Genomic DNA, 26411 nt, shown 5'->3' with positions numbered 1-26411 from the left:
CCATCTAAGATAAAACTCTGGAAAGAGGTGCCACCTGGGAGGTGGATAGCTTGGACACCGACAGGTTAGAGGCAGGGAATGGACAGAGGTCTGAGACAAAGAAGGGGTGCTTGATTATGGATCAGTGAGAGCGTGAAGTTCCTGTGCCAGAGAATAGGGAGCTGAGTGAAGCCATTTCCACCTCTCCCATGCATGCACATGGGCATGAGCATGCCCGCCATGCTGATCCACGCCAGTAAGCTAAGCAGCACCACCTAGTGGAGAAGGCAGATGTTACACCAAGCCCCGCCCAACTGTGCTCTCCAAGAACAACCTCTAGAAGATGAGCATAAGTCACTCCATCTGCAAAGTGTCCAGTTCTAGGACATAGTTCATAGTTTCAGTTCTAGGGGAAACTGAATTTAATTTCATTCAAGTTTCACTGTGTTTGCTGGTTCATTTATTCATTTTTTTTTTTTTTTTGCTTAAATTGTTTTTTTCTTTTTCTTTGTCTTGTATAAAGAGAAAATTTTATTTTTATTTTATTTTTTTTAATTAAAATGTTTAATTATTTACATTATTTTTTATTATTTTTAAACTTTTATTCTATTTCATTTTCTTGATTTCATTTTATTCTATTTTACTACATAATTTTTTGAATTTAAAATTTTCTTAACGTTTTTTCCTTTTCTTTCTTTTCTTTCCAATTTTTCTGTATTCTATCAAGCTTCTTTCAACAAGCAGACCAAAACACAGCTAGGATCTAGTTTCCTTTATTTGATTTGTTTTGCTTTTAATTTTTTAATTTTTACTTTATTTTATTAGTTTTTTTTTCTTCCTCCAAAATGATAAAACAAAGAAATTCACCCCAAAAGAAAGAGCAGAAGAAATGACAGTCAGGGGCTTAATCAACGCAGATGTAAGCAAAATGTATGAACTAGAATATAGAACGGTGGCAAAAAGAATACTAGTTGGGGTTGAGAAAAGCATAGAATCACTTTCTGTGGAGATAAAAGAAGTAAAATCTGGTCAGGATGAAATTAAAAATGCTGTAACCAAGATGCAATCTCAAATCCATGCCACAATGGCAAAAATGGATGAAGCAGAGCAGCGAATCATCAATATATAAGACAAAATTATGGAGTAATGAAGTAGAAAAAAAGAGGGAAACAGAGGCGAAAGTGCATGATATAAGACTTAGAGAACTCAGTGACTTATTAAAAAGGAATAACATCTGAATCATAGGAGTCCCATAAGATGAAGAGAGAAAAAAGGGGGCAGAAGGTTTCTGTGAGCAAATTACAGTGGAAAATTTTCCTAATCTGGTCAAGGACACCAACACCAAAATCCAAGAAGCACAGAGAACTCCCATTAGATTCAACAAAAATTGACCATCAACAAGGCATATCATAGTCAAATACACAAAATACACAGACAAAGAAAGAATTATGAAAGCAGCAAGGGGAAAAAAGTACTTAACCTATAAGAGAAGACATATCTGGTTCACAGTAGACCTATACACAGAAACTTAGCAGGCCAGAAAGGAGTGGCAGGATCTATTCAATGTACTGAAGAGGGAAAATATGCAGCCAAGAATTCTTTATCCCGCAAGACTGTCATTCAAAATACAAAGAGAGGGGCGCCTGGGTGGCTTGGTCAGTTAAGCGTCCGACTTCAGCTCAGGTCATGATCTCACAGTCCGTGAGTTCAAGCCCCGCATCAGGCTCTGTGCTGACAGCTCAGAACCTGGAGCCTGTTTCAGATTCTGTGTCTCCCTCTCTCTCTGCTCCTCCCCTGTTCATGCTCTGTCTCTCTCTGTCTCAAAAATAAATAAACATTAAAAAATTTTTTAAAAAAAAGCAAACAAAATACAAAGAGAGATAGTTTCCCAGACAAACAAAAACTACAGAAGTTCATGACCACTAAACCAACCCTGCAAAAAATTTTAAGGGGGACTCCTTGAATAGAGAAAAGATGAAACAAAACAAAAAAAAAAACAAAAGCAACAAAGACTAGAAAGGACCAGAGAACATCACCAGAAACACCAATTCTACAGGCAACACACTGGCACTAAATTCATATCTTAAGTACTCACTCTAAATGTCAATAAACTAAATGCTCCAATCAAAAGACATAGGGTATCAGAATGGATAAGAAAACAAGACCCATCTATATGCTGCTTATAAGAGACCCATTTTAGACCTAGAGACACCTGCAGATTGAAAGGAAGGGGATGGAGAACAGTCTTATCATGCTAATGGTCATTAAAAGAAAGCTGGAGCAGCCATACTTATATCAGACGATCTAGATTTTAAAATAGAGACCGTAACAAGAGATGAATAAGGGTATTATATCATAATTAAGGGGTCTATCCACCAAGATCTAACAATTGTAACAATTTATGTCCCCAACATGAAGCCCCCAAATATATAAATCAATTAATCACAAACATAAAGACACTCATTGATAACAATACCATAATAGCAGGGAATTCAACACCCCACATACAGCAATGGACAGATCATCTAAGCAGAAAATCAAGAAGGAAAGAAGGGCTTTGAATGATACACTTGACTGGATAGACTTAACAGATACAGTCAGAACATTTTATCCTACAGCAGCAGAATACACATTCTTCTCAAATGCACATGGAATATTCTCCAGAATAGATCACATACTGGGACACAGATCAGCCCTCAACAAGTAAAAAAGATCGAGATCATACCTTGCATATTTTCAGGCCACAATGCTATGAACCTTGAAACAAATCACAAGAAAAAATGGAAAGACCATGAATACTTGGAGATTGAAGAACAACCTAGTAAAGAATGAATGGGTTAACCAAGAAATTAAAGAGGAAATTAAAAAGTATGTGAAAGCCAATAAAAATGAAAACACAACAGCCCCAATCGTTTAGGATGCAACAAAGGCAGTCATATGAGGGAAGTATACAGCAATCCAGGACTTCCTAAAGAAGGAAGAAAGTCTCAAATACATAACCTAATCTTATACCTTAAAGAGCCAGAAAAAGAACAGCAAATAATACCCAAAACCAGAAGAAGAAGGGAAATGATAAAGATTAGAGGAGAAATCAATGATATCAAAATTTTTAAAAAAGCAGTAGAACAGGTCAACAAATCCAGGAGCTGGTTCTTTGAAAGAATTAACAAAACAGGTAAATGCCTAGCCTGACTGATCAAAAAGAAAAAGGAAAGGGCCCCAATAAATAAAATCACAAATGAAAGAGGAGAGATCACAACCAACACCTCAGAAATACAAAAAATAATAAGAGAATATTATGAACAATTATAGGCCAACAAATGGGCAATCTGGAAGAAATGGACAAATTCCTAGAAACATGTAAACTACCAAAACTGAAACAAGAAGACGTAGAAAATTTGAACAGACCCTATAACGAGTAAAGAAATTCAATCAGTAATCAAAAATTTCCAAACAGAGTCCAGTGCCAGATGGCGTTCCTGGGGAATTCCACCAAACATATAAAGAAGAGTAAACACCTATTCTCTTGAAGCTGTTCCAAAAAATAGAAATGGAAGGAAAACATCCAAACTCATTCTTTGAGGCCAGCACTACCTCGATTCCAAAACCAAAGACTCCACTAAAGGAGAATTATAGACCAATTTCTCTGATGAACATAGATGGAAAATTTCTCAACAAGATACTAGCAAACTGGATCCAACAATTCATTAAAAGAAATATTCACCACGATCAAGTGGGATTTATTCCTGGGCTGCAGGTCTTGTTCAATATCTGCAAATCAGTCAATGTGATATATCACATTAATAAAAGAGAGGATAAGAATCACATGATCCTCTCAAGAGATGCAGAGAAAGCATTTGACAAAATACAGCATCCTTTCTTAATAAAAACCCTCAAGAAAGTAGGGATAGAGAGATCATACGTCAAGATCATAAAAGCCATATACAAAAGACACACCCCTAATATCATCCTCAATGGGGAAAAACTGAGAGCTTTCCCCCTAAGGTCAGGAACACGACAAGGATGTCCACTCTCACTACTGTTAGTCAACATAGTACCAGAAGTCCTAGCCTCAGAAATTGGACAATGCAAAGAAATAAAAGGCATCTAAATTGGCAAGAAGGAATTCAAAGTTTCACTCTTCGCAGATGACATGATACCCTATGTGGAAAACCCAGAAGACTCTTATCAAGTCCTGCTAGAACTAATATGTAACTCAGGAAAGTTGCAGGATATAAAATCAATTACAGAAATCGGTTGCACTTTTTTAGTGTGGTTTTATAAAAAAATGTTTAAATGTTTTATTTATTTTTAAGAGAGCTAGAGAGACAGAGCATGAGCAGGGGAGGGGCAGAGAGAGAGGGAGACACAGAATCCAAAGGAGACTCCAGGCTCTGAGCTGTCAGTACAGAGCCCAACACGGAGCTTGAACACACGAACTGCGAGATCATGACCTGAACTGAAATCAGATGCTTAATTGACTGAGCCACCCAGGTGCCCCTCAGTTGCATTTCTGTACACCAATAAGGAAGCAGCAGAAAGAGAAATCAAGGAATCGATCCCATTTACAATTGCACCAAAAAACATAAAATACCTAGGAATAAGCCTAACCAAAGAGGTGAAAAATCTATACACTGAAAACTATAGAAAGCTGATGAAAGATATTAAAGAAGACACAAAAAATGGAAAAACATTCCACGCTCGTGGATTGGAAGAATAAATATTGTTAAAATGTCTATACTACCCAAAACAGTGTACACATTTAATGCAATACCTATCAAAATACCAATAGCATTTTTCACAGAGCTCAAACAAACAATACTAGAATTTGTATGGATCCATAATAGACCCCAAATAGCCAAATCAATCCTGAAAAAGATAACCAAAGTTGGAGGCATCACAATTCCAGACTTCAAGCTGTATTTCAAAGCTGTAATCATCAAGACAGTCTGGTACTGGCACAAAAACAGACACATAGATCAAGAACCCAGAATAGTTTTCCAGAATCCAGAAATAGACCCACAAACCTATGACCAACTAATCTTTGACAAAGCAGGAAAAAATATCCAATAGAAAAGAAAAGTCTCTTCAGCAAATAGTGTTGGGAAAACTGGACCACTTTCTTACACCATACACAAAAATAAACTCAAAATGGATGAAATACCTAAACGTAAGACAGGAAGCCATCCAAATCCTAGAGGAGAAAACAGGCAACAACCTCTTTGACCTCAGTCCCATAACTTCTTACTTGATGTGTCTCTGGAAGTATGGGAAACAAAAGCAAAATGAACCATTGGGACCTCATCAAGATAAAAAGCTTCTGCACAGCGAAGGAAACAATCAGCAAAACTAAAAGGGAACCGACAGAATGGGAGAAGATATTTGCAAATGACATATTAGGTAAAGGGTTAGTATCCAAAATCTATAAAAAACTTATCAAAATCAACACCCCCCCCCAAATAAACCCAAGTAATCCAGTGAAGAAATGGGCAAAAGATTTTCTTTCCTTCTCTTCTTCCAAAGAAGACCTCCAGGTGGCTAAAAGACACATGAAAAATGCTCAACATCACTTATTATCAGGGAAATGAAAATCAAAACCGCAATAAGATACCACCTCACACCTGTCAGAATGGCTAAAATTAACAACTCAGGCAACAACAGATGTTGGTGAGGATGCAGAGAAAGATGAACCCTTTTGCACTGCTGGTGGGAATTCAAACTGGTGCAGCCACTCTAGAAAACAGTATGGAGGTTCCTCAAAAAAAAATAGAACTACTCTATGACCCAACAATTGCACTAATAGGTATTCATTCAAAGGATACAAAAATGCTGATTTGAAGGGGCACCTGCACCCCCATGTTTATAGCAGCACTATCGAAAATAGCCAAATTATGGAAAGAGGCCAAATGTCCATCAGCTGATGAATGGATAAAGGTGTGGCATATATATTCAATGGAATGTTACCTGGCAATGAAAAATAATGAAGTCTTGCCATTTGCAACAGCATGGCTGGAACTAGATTGTATTATGGCAAGTGAAATAAGTCAGAGAAAGACAAATATACGATTTCACTTATATGTGGAATTTAAGATACAAAACAGATGAACATAAGGGAAAGGAAGCAAGAATAATATAAAAACAGGGAGGGGAAAGCTGGAGACAAAGGAAGGGTGTGCAACTGCTGGTCGGAAAGAGTACAGAGACAAACTATAAGTACAGAGTTCTGATACTAGAGACTGGGCAGCTGGGTGATGCCATCTTCACCCCTCCTGCGCATGTGCATACACACCTACAAGTGCCACAACAATCCATCCCAGTAAGCTACGCAGTGCCTTCTAGCGGAAAATGGAGCCATTACACTGAGCTCTGCCCAACTTGGCCAACCTCACTCTTCAAGAACGACACAAGTCTCTCCACCTGCTTAGTTTACAGATTATAAAGTGCTTCATAGTTCGACTTCCAGGGGAAATCGATGTAATTTCAATCATACTTCAGTCTTTTTGCTGGTCCATCTATCCAATTTTTTTTTCTTTTCTTATTCTTGAATACAAAAAGAGAAAAAAATTATTTTTAGTTTCCATTCCATTAAAAATATTTTTCTTTAATTTTTCTCTACTATATCTTTTTACTTTTTTGTGAAATTTTCAAATTTTATTTTTTACTTCCATTATTTCATTTTACTCAATTTAATTGTATTCATTTTTTTCAAATTTGCAAGCATTTTCCTCTTTTCTTTTCTTTTCTTTTCTTTCCCTTTTTTTTCTCTAACCTATCAAGCTCCTTTCAACAACCAAATCAGGACACACCTAAGATTTAGCATCCTTTATTTGATTTTTTTGTGTTGTTCTTAATTTTTTAATTTTAATCTTTTTTACCTTATTAATTCCTTTTCTTCCTTCAAAATTACAAAATGAAGGGATTCACCCCAAAAGAAAGAACAGGAAGAAAGGACAGCCAGGGACTTAATCAACACAGATACAAGCAAGATGTCTGAACCAGAATTTAGAATCACGATAATAAGAATACCAGCTGGGATTGAAAACAGATTAGAATCCCTTTCTGCGGAGATAAAAGCTAGTCAGAATGAAATAAAAAATGCTATAACCCGGCTGCCATCTTGATGGATGCCACAGCAGCAAGGATGGTTGAGGCAGAGCAGAGAATCAGCAATAGAGAGGAAAAACTTATGGAGAACAATGAAGCAGAAAAAAGAGGGAGACTAAGGCAAAAGAGCACAATTTAAGAATTAGAGAAATCAGTGACTCATTAAAAAGGAACTACATCAGAATCAGAGGGGTCCCAGAAGATGAAGAGAGAGAAAAAGGGGTAGAACGGTTATGTGAGCAAATCATAGTGGAAACCTTTCCTAACCTGGGGAAAGACACAGACATTAAAATCCAGAAAGCACAGAGGACTCCCATTAGGTTCAACAAAAACTGTCCATCAACAAGGGATATCATAGCCAAATTCAAAAAAGACTCAGGCCAAGAAAGAATCATGAAAGCAGAAAGGGAAAAAGAGTCCTTAACCTACAAGGGAAGACAGATCAGGTTCACAGCAGACCTATCCACAGAAACTTGGCAAGCCAGAAAGGAGTGGCAGGATATATTCAAAGTGCAGAATTGGTAAAATATACAGCCAAGAATTCTTTATCCAGCAAGACTGTCATTCAAAATAGAAGGAGAGATAAAAAGTTTCCCAGACAAACAAAAATTAAAGTGGTTCGTGACCACTTTACCACTTACCAGCCCTGTAAGAAATTTTAAGGGGGACTCTCTAAGGGAAGAAAAGATTTAAAAAAAAAAGACCAAAGCAACAAAGACTAGAAAGGACCAGAGAACACCACTAGAAACTCCAACTCTACAGGGTACATAATGGCAATAAATTCATATCTTTCAGCACTCACTCTAAACGTCAATGGACCGAATGCTCCAATCAAAAGACACAGGGTAACAGAATGGATAAGAAAACAAGATCCATCTACATGCTGTTTACAAGAGACCCATTTTAGACCAAAGAAACCTTCAGATTGAAAGTAAGGGGATGGAGAACCATCTATCATGCTAATGGTCACCAAAAGAAAGCCGGAGTAGCCACACTTATATCAGACAATCCAGACATTAAAATAAAGACTGTAACAAGAGATGAAGAAGGCCTTATATCATAATTAAGGAGTCTATCCACTAAGAAGATCTAACAATTGTAAACATTTATGCTCCAAACGTGAAAGCACCCAAATATACAAATCAATTAATCACAAACATAAAGAAACTGATAGATAACAATGCCATAATAGTAGGGGACTTCAATACCCCACTTACAACAATGGACAGATCATCTAAACAGAAAATCAACAAGGAAACAATGGCCTTGAATGACACACTGGACTGGATGGACTTATCAGATATATTCAGAACGTTTCATCCTAAAGCAGCAGAATACACATTCATGGAATGTTCTCCAGATCAGATCACATACCGGGACACAAATCAGCCCTCAACAAGTACAAAAAGACGGAGATAATATTGTGCATATTTTCAGACCACAATGCTCTGAAACTCGAAATCAACCACAAGAAAAAATGTGGAAAGACAACAAATACTTGGAGACTAAAGACCATCCTACTAAAGACTGAATGGGCTAACCAAGAAGCTAAAGAGGAAATTAGAAAGTACATGGAAGCCAATGAAAATGATAACACCACAGCCCAAAACCTCTGGGACACAGCAAAGGTGGTCAGAAGAGGGAAGTATGTAGCAATCCAGGCCTTCTAAAGAAGGAAGAACGGTCAGAGATACACATCTTAACCTTACACCTTAAAGAGCAGGAAAAAGAACAGCAAATAAAACCCCAAACCAGCAGGAGACAGGAAATAATAAAGATTAGAGCAGAAATAAATACTATCAAAACAACAATAACAAAACACAGTAGAATAGATCAGTGAAACCAGAAGCTGGTTCTTTGAAAGAATTAACAAAATTGATAAACCACTAGCTACTTTGATTAAAAAGAAAAAGGAAAGGACCCAAATAAATAAAATCAAGATTGAAAGAGGAGAGATCACAAACCAACACAACAGAAATACAAACAATAATAAGTGAATATTAGGAACAATTATATGCCAATAAAATGGGCAATCTGGAAGAAACGTACAAATTCCTAGAAACATGTAAACTACCAAAATTGAAACAGGAAGAGATAGAAATCTGAACAGACCCATAACCAGTAAAGAAATCGAATTAGTAATCAAAATTCTCCCAACAAACCACAGTTCAGCACCAGATGGCTTTCCAGGGGAATTCTGCCAAACATTTAAAGAAGAGTTAGCACCTACTCTTTTGAAACTGTTCCAAAAAATAGAAATGGAAGAAAATTTTCCAAACTCATTCTACAAGGCCAGCATTACCTTGATTCTAAAACCAGACAAAGACCCCACTAAAAAGGAGAACTATAGACCAATTTCCCTGATGAACATGGATGCAAAAATTCTCAACAAGATACTAGCCAATAAGATCCAACAATACATTAAAAAAATTATTCACCACGACCAAGTGGGATTTATACCTGGGATGCAGAACTGGTTCAATATCTGCAAAACAATCAATGTGATACATCACATCAATAAAAGTAAGGACAAGCAAGAACCTCCTCTCGGTAGATGCAGAGAAAGCATTTGACAAAATACAGCATCTTTTCTTGATGAAAACCCTCAAGAAAATAGGTATAGAAGGAGCATACCTCAAGATCATAAAAGCCATATATGGAAGACACACCCCTAATCTCATCCTCAAAGGGGAAAAACAGAGCTTTCCCCCTAAGGAACAAGGATGTTCACTCTCACCGCTGTGGTTTAACATAGTACTAGGAGTCCTAGCCTCAGCAATCAAAAAACAAAAAGAAATAAAAGGCATTCAAATCAGCAAGAAAGAAGTCAAAGTTTCACTCTTCGCAGATGACATGATACTCTATGTGGAAAACCCAAAGACTCCACCACAAAACTGCTAGAACTGATACGTGAAGTTCAGGAAAGTCACAGGGTATAAAAATCAATATGCAGAAATCTGCGGCATTTCTATACACCAATAAAAACAAACATTAAAACATTTTTTAGTGTTGATTTACTTTTGAGAGACACAGACAGAGCACGAGCAGGAAGGGGCGGAGATAAAGTGAGACACAGAATCCGAAGCAGGCTTCAGGTTCTGAGCTGTCAGCAGAGTCCAAGATGGGGTTTGAACCCATGAACCATGAGATCATGACCTGAGCCGAAGTCAGAGGCTTAACTGACTGAGCCACCCAAGTATTCCATAAAAATAAACATTTTAAAAAAGATAGATTTAGCCTCACTTTATATGAGACAATGCATCGATACATTTGAATTATCTTTAGAGACTTTGGGGAAATTGAATGGATAAAATCCATACAATCGATCTGGCACTATTAAGTTCGGCACCACAAATAGTATTTACAAATCTTCTCTACACAAGGCCAACTAGCTATTAAGTTGAAAAGATCAGAACCAGTTCAAGAGCTTTTTGGCTTTGTTTCCTAAGTGGTTTTGCAAACTTTTCCTTTTTATTGTAAAGATGAACTTCCTTTTTTTTTTTGTTTTTTTTAAGTTTACTTATTTTGAGAGAGAGAGAGAGAGAGAGAATCTGCACTGACAGCCTGAAGCCCAACACAGAGCTCCATCTGACCAACTAGGAGATCGTGACCTGAGCTGAAATCAATAGTTAAAAGCTTAACGGACTGAGCCACCCAGAAGTCCCAAGATGCAGTTACTTTCGACTCTTTTGATCAAAGAGGGTGTAGCCTGGGAAACATTTGCAAGATCTACAATTCCGTCTGACTAGTAGCACCCAGAATGGTTTCGGTGGCTTGAGAAAACAGAAAAGAAGATCTTGTGGAACAGCCCAGAGAAATAAAATAAACCTGCCCATAAAACAGAGGGGTTATAGGACAGCACCACCTCCAGGACTAATTTACCTACACCCCCCTTTTCCGCAGCATTCTCATTGTAAAGGGAGAAACGGGGAAGGACGGGAAGAAGAACCATGCCATCTGAAACCAACAGAGAGAAGCTCTGTAAGAAAACCCTGAGGTGTTTGCGACTGGAATATTCATCCTCCAACTCACATACGTCTCCTGAGAGCCAGCCATGCATGCGATGAGGTGTCATCCAAAGAAAAACAAAGACACGCCAAAAAAACCCTTTCTCTGACTTAGGATGAGCAGCTGATAATTAAACGCTAGTGCAAACCACAGTAAGTACGCATCAGAAATAACCCACTTAGAAAAACACCCCAAACCCACAGTGTCTCTTAATCACGGAGACTTTTGAGATTTTTGTGTCTGATCACTAGTTAAACCATTATTTTCTTTCTATAGGATATTAAAAAAATATATATTGCTGCTTACCAACAAACCTGCCAGCCGGTCGCATTGGCAATCTGTAGGAAATTTAAGTACTTCCTGGAACATTTATTTCACTAGCAACTACATTTAAATGTTGGGGGTGGGAAGAAAAGCTCTTTTATGCCATCTACTGAATCCCACTGAAATTACACAGGAAGTGTAAACCAATTTTCTCCTATTCATATGTAGAATAGGGGCTGGTGGGTTAATTGATAGGCCTGTATTAAAATAGAATTTCTGTGGCTCCTTCATTCTAGACAGCTGACTGCTGTTTCTGTGCGAAGTGAAAAACATGCTGTTGATAAACCACAGATGATTATTGGCTGAATTCAAAATGCATATTGTGGCGGCTGGGCTGAGAAAGGAAGAGCAAACCTGGCTGTGTCTCAGATGCTTTGCTTCTATTCTTGCGTTTTGATCAGTCCCCCATTAAAGAGGGACGGGTCAAGATCCGCACTCTGCTAAAACTCCTAGAGAGAGAAGATCATTCATGTGCTAATAGAGAATGGATGCTAACTAGTCCCTTGTTTTTAACAAACTTGTTTTCCGAGACAGTCTGGTGCTTGAATTTTTTGCCATTGATATTTTCAAACTTAGTCAAAAAGTGATTTTTTTAGGGGCACCTGGGCGGCTCGGTCAGTTAAGCGTCTGACTCTTGATTTCACCTCAGGTTATGATCTCCCGGTTCCAGGGGATGGAGCCCCGAGTCAAGTTCTCTCTCTCTCTCTCTCTCTCTCTCTCTCTCTCTCTCTCTCTAATGAATAAATAAACTTAAGTTATTTTTTAAAACTCCATGTGAGAAACATACTATCTAACAGTAAAGTCGAATACATCTTCTAGTTAGTTGTCTGCACACTCTAGGAATTCATTCTGATAGTGCCATTCTTTTAACATAACAAAAGCAACAACTGATGTGGGAAACAAAGGCAGAAAGAAATGGCAGAAAAAATTAAATTTCCTTATAACCTGCAGCCCAGACAAATACTTGAGGCTTTTTTTCCAGGGACTCCCTATTGTCTTAATGCTAATGCTTCGCTAGAGGGAAAACAACCTTAGTTTGACAATAGCTAGGCCTCCAGTATCCTGGGATCTTTAGCATGTGAAAATCTCATCGGAAACTTCCCCTGGACTTTACCTCCCCTAACTCCCTAACATATAACCAGTCTCTCCTCATGGTCCCTGGGCAGCTCTTACTGCCCATGGGTCCTGTCCCCATGCTTTAATAAAATCATCTTTTTTGCACCAAAGACATCTTCAAGAATGTTCTTGGTTGTCAGCTCCAGACCCCCCACCATCACCCCGAAACCTCATCAGCAACCACCACAAATGGGCAAATAAGGTTAAGAAATGCCAGCTGTCTGCCTCAGAACTTGTCCCCAGCCTAGTATTGTATGACGGGCAGTCATAGACTGGATACAATTTTTTGCTGTGATCAGCTTCTTTTTCCCCAGTGAGCAAGGCCAACTTCCCTTAACTCAGAACTTGGGGTTCTTCTAATATTCTGTGTATCTCTCTGTTTCCTCCTACCACGCCCCTACACTTTGTTTAATAGGGGAAATGTATCTATAAATATATTTCTGAAACTGCAAGAATGAACCTCCCCCTCCTCCACTCTTACCATTTCTTCCCTCAGACCCTTCACTGGAGACGAAGGTGGTTTCTGAGTAAGAATTCAGCTCCCAGACGTATTTGACTTTGAACCAGGTCTGGAGAGGAAAGCCCACAGGGCAGAAAGCAAAGCCTGTGAGCACTCTGAAGTCCTGTGATTCCCTTCAGATTTCCTCCCACCACTCTGATTGCCCACCCACCTCCTTCTTTCCTCCCTATTGCCATTGGACGAACACACACTTGTAATCATGTATACCCATGCATTGATCCATGTGTCCTAAAGAAAACTTTAATTCTCAGGAATATAATTTCTTTGTAAAAAATTTTTTTAAATGTTTATTATTTATGTATTTATTTATTTATTTATTTTTGGAGAGAGAGAGAGAGAGAGAGAGAGAGAGAGAGAGAGAGAGAGAGGCAGAGCATGAGCAGGGGAAAGGCAGAAAGAGAGAGAGACAGACAGACAGAATCCCAAGCAGGCTCCAGGCTCTGAGCTGTCAGCACAGAGCCTGATGTGGGGCTTGAACCATGAGATCGTGACCTGATCCAAAGTCTGATGCTTAACCGATTGAGCCACCCAGGCACCCGTCTTTGTAAAATGTTTAACATTTTACTTTAATAGCTACAAAATATTATTTCCACAGGTAATCAATATCAAACATTATTAATGAGATATTTTATATGTGCTTTATTCTAAGTCTTCAGAATCCAGTGTGTGTTTTATACCTACAGCACATCCTATTTGGACTACCTGCACTTCAGGTGCTCAGTGGGCGGGAGATATTGGAAAGCCCAGGTCTAGATGGAGTGTCATCACAGCCATGCAAATAAGCACAAACCTAAGCCCAGTTAATAGCAGCCCAGAGAACTAACTTCAAATAGAGCTCCCATATCTTACACTCCAGGCCACTCCTCACCTTCTCTCAATAGCAGTTTCTGCCCATCCCTGATTCCATACCCAGGCATTCTCTTTGGATCTAGGGCATTGTAAATATCCTGCCTCTAAGATATGACCTATAGTTGTTTTTTTCTTCTTTTTTAAACAAAAGCTTTATTGAGATAGAACTCACATACCATAAAAAAGTTTACCCACTTAAAGTACACAATTCGATGGCTTTAAATATATTCACAGAATTACGCAACTGTTACCACAATCCATTTAGAATATTTCATCACCCTAAAGAGAAACACCATACGCCTTAGCTGTCACCGGCCACACCTGCATGTGCTCCAACTTTAGAAAGCCACTACACATTGTACTAATCCCTATAGATTTGCCCATTCTGGACATTTCATGTAAATGGAATCTACAATATGGGCTTCTTTGTAATCGGTCTCTTCACTTAGCTTGGTGTTTTCAAGATTTATCCATATTAGGCTGCTATCAGTGTTTCATGTTTTATTGCTAAATAATTTTCCATTGTATGGATATACCACATTTTATTTATCTACTTGACAAGATGATGGACAATTGAGTTGCTTACACTTAACAGCTTTTATGAATAATGCTGCTGTGAACATTTGGGTACAGGTTTTTCTATGGACACATTTTCTCTTGGGTATGTACTTAGGTGTGGAATTGCTGCATCATTTGGTAGCTATGTTTAGCCTTTTGAAAAGTTCTAGGTTGTTTCCAAAGCAGCTGCACCATTCTACATTACCACCAGCAGTGTGAAAGTCTTCCAATTTTTCCACATCCTTGCTAACACTAGTGATTGTCTGACTTTTACTATAGCCTTCTTAGTGGGAATGAAGTGGTATTTCGTTATGGTTTTAATTTGCAATTCCCCAATGCCTAATGATGTTGAGCATCTTTTCATGTGTAGATTGGCCGTTTGTATATCTTCTCTGCAACCTTGCTACACTTGTTTATTAGTTTTAATTAGTTTTTTAGGGGCGCCTGGGTGGCTCAGTCGGTTAAGCGGCCGACTTCGGCTCGGGTCATGATCTCGCGGTCCGTGAGTTCAAGCCCCGCGTCGGGCTCTGTGCTGACCGCTCAGAGCCTGGAGCCTGTTTCAGAATCTGTGTCTCCCTCTCTCTGACCCTCCCCTGTTCATGCTCTGTCTCTCCCTGTCTCAAAAATAAATAAAACGTTAAAAAAATTTTTTTTTAATTAGTTTTTTAGTGGACTCCTAAATATTTTCTACAAACAAGATCGTGTCATCTGCAAAATGTCATCTTCTTTCTTTCCAATATGCATGCTTTTTTATAACACGTGCTTGCCTTATTGTCATGGCTAGCATTTCCAGGACAATGTCGAATAGAGGTGATGAGACCAGACCTCCTCATCTTGTTCCTTATGTTAGGGGGCAAAGCGTGGAGTATTGCACCATTAAGTATGACGCTAGCTGGGAATGTTTCACTGATGCTTTTCACCAGGCTGAGAAAGTTCCCATCTAGTCCTTGTTTGTTGAGTGCTTTTATCAGGAAGGGGTATAGAGTATGGTTTCTTAATCAATAAGGACAAGAACAATGCTATGACCACAGTGCCTTAGTTTGGGCGGGGGGGGGGGGGGGGGGGGCGGGGAGTGCCTCTGCTTCCTTCCCTCCCTCCCTACTCTCCCCCACACCACCATTCCTCCTACCCACCTGATCCTAGAGCTCAAATTGTGTCCTATCAAGCTGGCTAGGAATAAAAAATGGCATCACCTGGACATCTGCCTTTTCATTAATTCTCCCTTAATTACTGAAAGTTTTCCAGCCAAATTTTTGAAACTGCTACCTGAGTAAATCGTAGGCCAAGGCCATCCTTGTCTCTAGCTATTTACCTGGTAGGAGGTTCCCTCTTTCAGTTTCATAAAATGTCAACAAGCACTTTGTACACAATCTTGGTTGGAGTTTTCTACTGTTGTCTAGGATATATTTTTGAAAGGAATTAATAGGTTAAAGGGCATGGACAAGTTTATGTTCTTGACACATAACTGCCAAGTGCTCTCCATTAAGTTTGTGCCCATCTGCCTGCTCCCAAGGGGGTCAGAATACTCACTCTCCACATTCTCCACAAAGGTAGCATTTTGGAGACAATTTCATACATGAAGAGTGATATCTATGTTTCATTTTTATTTTCTTTTATTATAAGTGTCTCAGATAGTTATTCACGTTTATTGGCAATTTGTATCTTTTAGTGAATTACCTGTTCATGTCATTTGCCTATTTCTCTAGCAGGGTTATGTTTTTACTATTTAACTATGCATTCTATTTTATGTCACTGACACTGTCTGTCAGACTTTTTGCAAACACCTTCCCCCATGGTTTACTTTTCATTTCATGATCTTTTGAACCAATAAATGCACATATTTTTATATAAACAAGAAAACTGACTTTCTCTTTGCTATCACTGTCATTCAGTTGTGTGCTGGTAAACCAGGTTGCTCACCACCACCACCACTCCCCCAAAAAGCCTGATTTGTAGCATTTGCCAATACCTGCAGTATAAATATTTCCACTATGGTTGATTTCTAGCTGCCAACTGACATGATTGCAAAATTCCTGAATGTTTAACAGGAAGCTCTCACAATCTATACAGACAAGTTCCAGCAGACTACTGTTACATTGCTTTTAGGTTTAGAAAGTTCTTCTCTACGACAAGGTCAAGCAAATATATGTGTATGTGTTCTCAAGAAAGGTTTCTTAGTTATTTTACTTTTTTTATTACCCAAGGAATATATGTTAACTGAATAGAATCAAAAAATATAAATCAATAAAAAGGAAAAAAATAAATCAATGGTAATCTCACTGTATACAGATAAGCCAATATCATTTTTGTAGTAACCATGCAAACTTTTTTAATGTAAATGAACATGATTTAGTCTCTTGATGCCTGCTGCCAAATTGCTGTTCAGAAAATTTGTACACACACACACACACACACAGAAAATTTGTACACACACACACACAGAAAATTTGTACACACACACACACACACACACACACACACACACTGATAGCATTAGACTGTATGCTGTTTTGTTATCTGTTCTTCTTAATTTATAACACATTATAAATATCTTTTCATGTCAGTAAATATCTATCTATGATGTATTGTGGGCCAGGAGTGAATGGTCAAGAAAGAATTCTTGAGACACTTTTGCTGCAAAAGGTGTTTTTATCAAAGCAGAGGGACAGGACCTGTAGACAGAAAGAGCTACACTGTGATTGTGAGGAAAGATTGATTATATAGTTTAAAGTGGGGGGGATAAAGACAAAGAAATTTCCAAAAGGATTTTCATATGTTAAAGAAGATTTACAGGATCCTGGAGATCAGGCTATTGTCAAGCTAAGGTGTTTGGCTTCTAGCAAAGCATTAAAGTTAGAGCAGTTGTGAATTCCTTGAGTGTCATGTTCTGCCTGTCTCAATATTTGTCAACGGGCTGCAAGTTGTGAGGAAATTTAATTTTATCCACATTTCTTTTGCCTCTGTTCTCCTCATCATCTACAATTTTAGTATTGGCTAAATAACATTCCATTTTATTTACAATGCATATTTTAATTAACAATGTATTCAACCAATCTTCTGATGTTAAGTATTTAAGTTGTTTTCAATTTTTGCTATTATAAACAATTCTGCCATAAGCAGCATCTTCATGCATTTCCTTAGGATGTGTCTGAACAATTATTTCTTTAGGATATATCCATTAAGTAGACTTTATTAATCAATGGACATAAATCCATGCTATTATTCTCTGCTTGTTCTTCTACTACTATGAGTGATATGTCTTTTTTATGATTATTTAATCCAAATTTAGGATAGAATTTTAAGTTGCTCATCTTCTATGTAATTCAGTAGCCCACCAACAATTTCAATTTCCCTTCCCATCTATTGGTTCTACTGATTACATAACAGGGTATTGACTGGAACTTTCCCTACGATTTGGATCCAAAACCAAAGACAAGAAAGTGTTATATACCCCTTGTTCTTAAGAGAGCTGCCAAAGGCCAAGGACTTCCATCAGGGCATTCTAAAAAGCAGCTGAACCAGACAATGGCCCTCCCCACCACTGCCTCACTCTCATACTTCCCAGCCACCTGAGAGTGCTGGGGACGGCAGCAAGTCAGCAGCACTGGGATACCAGGGTTTATGATCTTAGGCTGCACCCTCTTCTCCTCAGGGGAGAAGTAACATCCTCTCTCCTTTTCAAGCCAGGTAAAGGGGCTATGCCAGTAGAATCACTTATGGAGACTGGACAGAGAGACTAAGCATTTGTTTCCTCAGGTGAATGCTGGCTTTGATACACAAATGTGCAGGACACCCCTCCCCTCACCCAAGGGTTGTCCCTCTCTGAGGAAACTCCCAGGGAGTTTAGGAGTGTAACTAAACAGAGGACCCGGTATCTACTCTCATGGAGGTTTCTGTTGGAGTAACCCTTGCCAACAGGTAATTAGAGACCTGTGATCATGTACCTGGGAGAAGGGGTACATCTCCACTCACCTTCCCTTGGTCCACATACTCAGAGAAAGCACAAGAGGACTTCATTCATCCCGGTGACTCCATGTAAAAAGAATGGAGGCAAGAGCTATGGAAAACAGAGCCAACTGGCCAGTCTGAGCTCTTGAATGACTTTGTGGAGTAGACACAGCTACCTATCCTAGACCTCCTGACTATATTTGTCCTACATTTAAGAAAGAAAGAAACTTCTATCTTATTTAAGCCCTTGAGTTTGAGGTCTCCTTGTTCTGTACCTTAACCAACACAATTATAGAAAAGGACATCTGCCTTCCAACCCCTCATTCCTGGTCTCTACATCAGGTCCAGAAGAGACAGCACATGAGCAGGGGAGGAACAGAGAAAGAGGGAGACACAGGATCCAAAGAAGGCTCCAGGCTCTGAACTGTCATCACAGAGCCCAACGTGGGGCTTGAACCCATAAACTGTGAGATCATGACACGAGCTGAAGTGGGACGCTTAACCGACAGAGCCTTCTTGTTGCCCCTAGATTGCACTTTTAATACCTTGAAGGGCTAGAGAGATATGAAATCTGCTTGAGATATTACTAAGGGATGAGAAGAGGAGAACTTTAGAATTCAGTTAACTGAGTGGGGAAAAATAAAAACTACTTCATATTTACGCTTGGCTCTGTTGAGATTCCTTATAAACTTACCATAACTAAAAACCTCTAGAAAGTCCCTATGGCCTTAGAAATCCCTCCAGGTCTCTTTGTGATTTATTCTCATTCTTTTCTAATCAAATCACTCTCAAGAAATCTAGACAGAAACTGACTTCCTCCTTTCTCAGCATTGTTTTTTGTGTTTTCACTCTCATTAAAACCCAGACTCTAGCCCATGTATATCCCAGTCACCTACCATCTCTTTCCCATTCTCCCCCACCCATCCATTGCAATCTCTTTACCACTACCTCTCGTTTGCACCTCGGGACTTCCCAAGCTGCTTCTTTCATATTTTTCCCTCTCTCCAAGATAGCATTTATTTATTCTACTGCCACACCCAGTTGAGTCTCCAAGCCACCAGAGATAGTTGTGTCTTCCCCAGGGTGGTGGGTTGAATAATGCCCCCTTCCAAAAAAAATTCCTGTGCACTTGGAACCTCAGAATGTGGCCTTGTTTTGAAACAGGGTCTTTGCAGATACAGTGAGAAGTTAAGACAAGATCATGCTAGATTAAGAAGGGCTCTAAATCCAATGAGAGTGTCCCTATAAGAGACGGAAAAGAAGACAGGAGAAGGCCATGCGAAGATAGAGGCAGGGACTCGGGTGATACATCCACAAGCCAAGCAATGGCCAGGATTGCCAGCAACCACCAGACACTGGGAGAAAGGCACGGGACATTTCTCCCTCAGAGCCTCCAGAAGGAAGTAAGCCTGCTGACACCTTGATTTTGGACTTCTGGCTTCCGAAATTGTGAGAGATCAACTTCTGGTGTTCTAAGCTTTGTGGTAATTGGTTATGGCAGCCGTGGAAACCTAACACATCCAGTAAGGCTGCCAGTTGGATGCTTTCTTTGCTCACGGCTCCCTTTCAATTCCAACTTTGTGCCCACTGTGCCTTCCCTTTGAAGGGCCATCCCCGCCACAGGCTGAGGGCCTTTATGCTCAACAAGGCTTGCCCAAAACCTCTGAAGCCAGAAGCACTCCCTAATCATCTTTGCCATGTCCCATCCTTTGAACCTGTCACCTTATTGACGTGCTTAGTTTTTATTCTCATCACGGCGTTAATAACTAAAAATATATTAAGGCAAACTTCCCAACTTGTGGCAGTAGATTTGGAGCATGGAAAGGCATGACACAAATATGAAGGAAGGGGACATTCTATTTGCATGGAGTTTTAAGATAAAAATGAGGATTTCAAAGGCATTTTATGCTTGTGGCCATTCAGAGCTATTCATAAATGTGTGACATAGTTTGTTTGCTGTTTTGTTTTGTTTTGTTGGCTTAGAAAACAGTCCAACAGAGGCAAAGGAAAATTTACAACTTGAGAGAGGTCCTGTGAAGGAGAATTAAGTGCTCTCTTGAAAGGCAGAGGAGGGCTAATGCCAATAAAAGATGACTCTAATAAAATTCCCTTAAAGCTTATTTCTTTATAACTATTAATTATGAAACTGGTTTATTATTAAATAAACTCAGTTATTGAATGAGCTAACTCCAGAAGGAAAGGACTTTATTTTTTTCTCTAACCACTGCCTTACAACCAGGTTTTGTGGAATCTTTCTCTATCAGGATCTATTCAGAATCTACCCTGAATCTTGGGCAGATGCCATAGATTTTATTGACAAGTCATATTATAATAATTGCACCTCTATTTCAGGCATTAAAATGTCCGGGACAGTCCAAGTAATATCACTCTCACACCTAATTTAAAATTTTGCTTGGCTCCATCTCAGGTCTTTCTTGCAGTGAATCAGGGAATAAGGGTGGTCAGTTTCTTTTTTCTTCCACCATCTTCTCTGCTTTCTTTATATTCTGGATGTGCCCAGACCACTTCAAGGGAAGAGTATTTTAGACAAAGAGGAGCAAATATCCCTGCATTTAACTATTGGGTAAGGCAGACAAGCCATCATGTCGGCTCTTATTATGGCAGAGTCCAACTGTTGTCTCTTTCACAGGATGTATCTGTTGGTTATTCAGAGGTCTCAGGTGGATACCCCATTGCACAGTTCCTTGATGCAGGGGGCATATTCTCTGGCTGATCGCTTGCAGCAATTCCCCCCATACATCTCTTCCACCTAACCCCATGGCTTCTATTACTATAGTCCCTTTGCAAACAGGTTGCCCTGGTAGCTGAAGTCCCATCATGACAACTCAAGCCCACCTACCCTTCCCATAGTCAACATGGTCTACAAGAAATTCACAGACTTTGCCATGACAAAAAATGGAAGTCAGGTTGCAATCACTGCTTCTCTTCTCTCCTCATATTCCCATTTTGGGCTATCCACATCAACCTCTCACCTACTGAATTCTCTAGGTGGGTAGCACTCATCCATTCATTTCAACAAAATTTATCAAGCACCTATATTTTCAAAACATGATTTACCAATCTTTATGTGCACAATCCCCACCCCTGCCACAAAACTCCCAGGGACACTCATCAGGCCCTTCCAAGAGCTCTCACATCATGCACTGAATTTGTGTACTCTTGTTATTCTACAAGCTGCAGGCTGAGAGTGGGATGCCAGGATACTTTTATATTATGCTTAGAGACCCTCTCATTCACCTTTGGAAGAAATCCAAAGCAATCTCCCCATAGGTCTAGAACCTCTACTTAATGATATCTAACCACCCTTTTGAATCTATTCTGGAGATAGGTGATATGTGTTGGTAGTTACAAGGCTCTTTCTGCTATTCTTTAATACATCCAGCCTGGCTATGTCTAGTATCTCCACTTAAAATGTGGTGGCATTTATTACCTTTTGTCAGCTTTGAGGCATTTGCCAAAACTAAGACAACCAGAAAACTCCTATTCAATAACCAGTTACAAATAAAGTTGGCTCGGAGTTTCCTTTGCAAACAAATAAATCCATGTCTTTGTCCTTAACAGCCTGTAACTAAAGGCTATACAGTTGACCCTTGAACAACATGGGGGTTAGGGGTGCTGACCCCCTGTGTAGTCACAAATCTGTGTATAACTTTTAACAACCCCAAAACTTAATTACCTCAATAACCTCAACTTACCTTAATAACTTCAAAATGGCCTCCTGTTGACCAGAAGCCTTACCGATAACATAAATAATTAACAAACATTTTGTATGTTACATGTATTAAATACTGTATTCTCACAATAAAATATACTATAAAAAAGAAAACATTAAGAAAGTCACAAGGAAGAGAAAATATAATTATAGTACTGTACTGTAAAAAGCCCATTAAAAAAAAAAAAAGAACTACAAGCAGATCCATGTAGTTCAAACCCATGTTGTTCAAGGGGCAACTGTATTTTCCTTTATATATATAAATTATTACGTCATGAGTCCCCACTGGTTAATTGCATATTTGTGTGACAGCGTCAGAAATTTAATAATTTCCTCAGATGTGAACAAAAATTCTTTATTTTCCATAACTGGTCTAATTTTTTCCCAAGCTCCAAAGTTGAACAGGATGACAAAGCTCACCCAGAGTTCAATGAGGCTCCATAGGACACTCCAAGGGCCATTGGGTACACTTCTGAGTTTGACTTTCCTTGCTGCCATAAAGTCCCACAAACTCCTGCTCACACAGACTCTCTTTGGGAAAGGAGAAGGGAGAGGAAAGGTCCTTGAATGACCATTTACTTGTGTGTTTCCACTCAAAACTGAATGGTTGAACCAGAAGAGACTGAGCTACCTGTAATAGGCAAGTTTGAGCACCACCTCAGCCTCCAGCCTTGGTCCTCAGCTTCGTTAAAACCTAGTTTTCATTTAGTCTTCCAGAATGTGTAGATATAATAGAGGTATCATCTAGACAGAAACTTAAAATCATCATGTTCATCAGAATCCAAGTTAATGATGGTTTCTTAAATTGAATTTCCTGATTTTTTTAAAGTTTCTGCATTATTGTTTTCAGCAATTAATGTCAACTTCATGTTAAAAGCAGCTCTAATATTAGCCCAAAAAAGTCCATGTTTGCTCTTCTCCTTGGGCCATTCCAAGTAAGTCCGCTGTGTCATGAGAGCCTTCAGCTTGTGATACTTGCTGGGAATGCAGTTCTGTGGAATGGGTTCCAGCAAGATCAGGATTAAATTATTAGATCCTTCATGAAAGAGATTGTGATGAGCAAAGTAGAGTTCATAATGACACCACTCACTCTGAACAAAGTTGGGAGACAAAACAAAGATGGACTTGTAACTTTTCTCAATGCAGTTGATGATATTCTCCACAATGCTCTTGCCAGGAACAAAGTTTCTCTCATGGAGACAAATCCTTAGGTCTTCTTTTTCTAGGTAAGGTACCAGTTCATTCTTCACCCAGGCAGAATCGTGTTCACTGTATGAAATAAAAGCATGGAACTGAAGGGTTCTTTGGAGTTCTTCTAAGGGTAGGTTCCTTGCCCTGTGCCGGGTCTGGGTCCACTGACACACCATCCTGAGATACCAGGGCAGATCAAAGTACATACAGAGGGCAGTCACAGTAACAGTCAACACCAGCACAGTGACCCCAATGGTGACAAGCAGCAGAGCTATGTTGCAGGATAACTGAGACACACGAAAGTCCTTTAGTGGGGTTCCCTTATAACTTTCTGGATTGTCACACTTATAAGAATCAGGCCAACCCTCTACCACTTCACTTGATACTTGGCCTATATTCTGGATAAATTCTCTTAGCTCACAGGTGCATTGGAATGGATTGTTTCCTGCTCTTATGGACCTAATCTTCTGGCAGCTGTGGAAGAAATCAGCTGATGGGTTGGAAATTGAATTATGGTCAATGATCAGTACAGAAAGGCTGCTAAAAGCTCCACAGTCAGGAAGGTGGGCTAAGGAATTGGAGGCAACATTGAGTTCTTGCAAAGCTTCTAGTTTCATGATTAGTTTAGGAATGCTCCTTATTCGGTTATCATAAAGATCAAGTACCTTGACCTTAGGAGGTAAACATCTGAAAACAGAGTCAGTAAGTATATTTGAAGACAAATTTAACACCGCTATACTCCCACCCCAAGTGCAATTTCCATCATGTCTATCATATTCCAAAGAATTCCAACTAACATCCAATATTTTCAAAGATGTCATATGCTTAGTCATGAGACCTATATTGTAAAGGCCTTTTAATTTATTCTTTTGTAAGATAAGGGTTTCCAATCTAACTAGTTTGGAACAGTTTTGAAATACACTGTCTGTGAAAACATTCTGGGTAAAGTTCAAAAATTTAAATGTGCTTGATGTCTGAGGACAAAGCATGTGTATAAAAGGTGTATCTGATAGGGTTAACATCATAATGTTCATCTCAGAAAAAAATGTATATAACACCGTCTGTGAATAAATAAAAACTCTGTTTGTAACATGCTCTATTTTCAATGCTTTCAGTGCTGTTTTAGAATAAGTAAAATCTTCTTCATCAATGCTTTCAACTATTATTAAATTGTAAATATTGAGATATTCTACAGGTTTGGGCCAAAGAAATTGAAAAACTCTAACCAGGCATTTCCAAGTTGTTTCCACATGTTTGAGAGTAAAATTCAGTAAAGTTGGGCCTCTAATGAGTTCTGATAAAAATTTAATTAGAATTTGACAGTTGTCGTTATTCAATTTAATATTAGTCAGTTGTAAGCACCTTAAACTGTTAACTGATATGTTCACTTGGACAGAGAATAACTGATTTGGGTGAAAAACAAGGTGGAGTGTTTTTGTATTCAGAATTTGAAGACTTTCTGTTTCACTTTCTTTTGCATAATAACCTTCTAAATCCAGAAGGATGTGACTTAGATGCAAATGAGCAATTGGTAGCAGATCTAATTGTCGTAACCTTGTACCACTTAATCCTAAGAAATTCAGTTGCGTCAAGTTGCCAAATTCCTTACAGATGGGCAGGACATCAAAGTCATTGAATGAGAGGTCTAAATGCTTGAGACTCCTGATAAGGTGGCAAGAGGTCTTCTGCAACTGATTGTGAGATAAATCCAAATATTCCAAATCCTGGTTGAACTTGAAAATGCTAAAATCGAGGCACTGGAGTCTATTATAGGAAAGTGTCAAAACTTCCAGCCGTAAGAGATAGCTAATGTCAGAGATGTGAAGCTTAGATATGTAGTTTTGAGATATATCTAAGACTTTGGTTTTTGGTGACAGGTCTTTTGGAACATGTGTAAGTTTCATTTTCGACATGTCTACTGCAAATTCACTTTCATCAGAGAACTGGATTATGGTTCCAACTATTAAGGTCAAAATGTACACAAAGCAAAAGCTTCTGGTGATAGATTCTTTGTCTTTGGTCATGATGTTTAAAAGGCTATTCCCCAAAGGGTTGTGCTGTTCTTCAGGGCATCTTGATATGTGTCCAAATTCTAGAAATACAATATACATTAAGACATATAAATATTGGATGATTGCTCTCAGACCTCCACTTCCTAACACAAAATCCCAATGATCTTTTCATTCACTATCAGAGTCATTTCTGTTTGCATATGATATATTCTCCAGTTATGCAGCTTGCTGGTACCAGGGGAGGCAATACAGACCTTATCATCAAAAAATTGTGCTTCTGTGTTTTAACCTGTCTAGGCATTCTCTGAGGGATGCACTCAGGGGCTTGGCTTTGTTTCACTCTTTTCAGAACTTTCTCAGGGCTGGAGAAACCTCCTGGGTAATGTTTACTGAAAATCTTTATAGGCAAATATACTAGCCACAGGCACTGGAACAAGGAATAGCAAATGAGACAAACAGCACACACATCAAAAAGCCAGGGAAGGAAGAAGCTCACAAAAGAGATACGTGGTAGATAAGAGTCTTTGGAAATCTCCATGTGAACCAGGAAATCTAGAAAGCCACCCATGTCTAGGGCTGGATGCATGTTCAGAAAAGAGCTAAGAAAATCCTAAACTTTCACCTTTGGTTGACCTTTGGCTCTGTGAAAGCCGAAAGTGAAAGCTAGGGCAGAGTTGTAAACAGCCTGGATAAACATCCAGGAAATGTTTCCACACAGAACCAATCTACAAAAATCCAAAGTTTTGTTTCATTTTATCTCTAGATATTTAAGAAAATCTCTATCAAACACTAGCTGGCCACTAAGTGAATCAAGCACAGAATACAATGGCCACACATAACAAAGAATATAGTCTTTACAAAATAGTTTAGAGCAGTCACTAAACAAACAGCCAACAGTACTCCCATGACAATCAGCAACAGCAAACCCTGGGAGACAGGAGAACCTGAGTTACCACATTATAATATTCAAAATGCCTACTTTAAACAACAGAGGCATGCAAATAAATTATAAACTATTACCCATTTATAGGAGAAAAAGGAAAAGAACAAAGTTAGAGAACTGACACTA

General features: G+C 38.9%; 3 protein-coding genes across 9 annotated transcripts in view; 1 reads left to right on the top strand and 2 right to left on the bottom strand.

The window, feature by feature from the left end:
• Positions 1-26411, bottom strand: part of TLR6 (toll like receptor 6) — a 43527-nt gene that overhangs the window by 2040 nt on the left and 15076 nt on the right. For 2 of the 3 annotated variants that reach the window (XM_042936610.1, XM_042936611.1), the window contains exon 2: positions 22350-25422. In XM_042936610.1, the coding sequence (XP_042792544.1) occupies positions 22940-25354 (2415 nt within the window). In that variant the 5' untranslated portion in view covers positions 25355-25422 and the 3' untranslated portion in view covers positions 22350-22939. Of the gene's footprint in view, positions 1-22349 lie in introns of those variants that run through there. The other variant, XR_006201983.1, reaches the window with a different exon arrangement.
• The window catches only part of TLR1 (toll like receptor 1), a 47538-nt gene that overhangs the window by 6060 nt on the left and 15067 nt on the right, over positions 1-26411 (bottom strand). Inside the window, exon 1 of one of the 2 annotated variants that reach the window (XM_042936617.1) lies at positions 11398-12053. The exons of the other annotated variant lie outside the window; for it this stretch is intronic. The gene's annotated coding sequence lies outside the window, so the exon portion shown is untranslated. Of the gene's footprint in view, positions 1-11397; positions 12054-26411 lie in introns of those variants that run through there. 2 annotated transcript variants of the gene reach the window in all.
• The window catches only part of FAM114A1 (family with sequence similarity 114 member A1), a 114298-nt gene continuing 98563 nt past the window's right edge, over positions 10677-26411 (top strand). For all 4 annotated transcript variants that reach the window (XM_042936623.1, XM_042936622.1, XM_042936621.1 and 1 more), the window contains exon 1: positions 10677-11243. The gene's annotated coding sequence lies outside the window, so the exon portion shown is untranslated. The remainder of the gene's footprint in view (positions 11244-26411) is intronic.

The sequence above is a fragment of the Panthera leo genome, chromosome B1 (assembly GCF_018350215.1).
Source record: "Panthera leo isolate Ple1 chromosome B1, P.leo_Ple1_pat1.1, whole genome shotgun sequence".
NCBI lineage: Eukaryota > Metazoa > Chordata > Mammalia > Carnivora > Felidae > Panthera > Panthera leo.
This window is presented reverse-complemented; position numbering and strand designations above follow the sequence as displayed.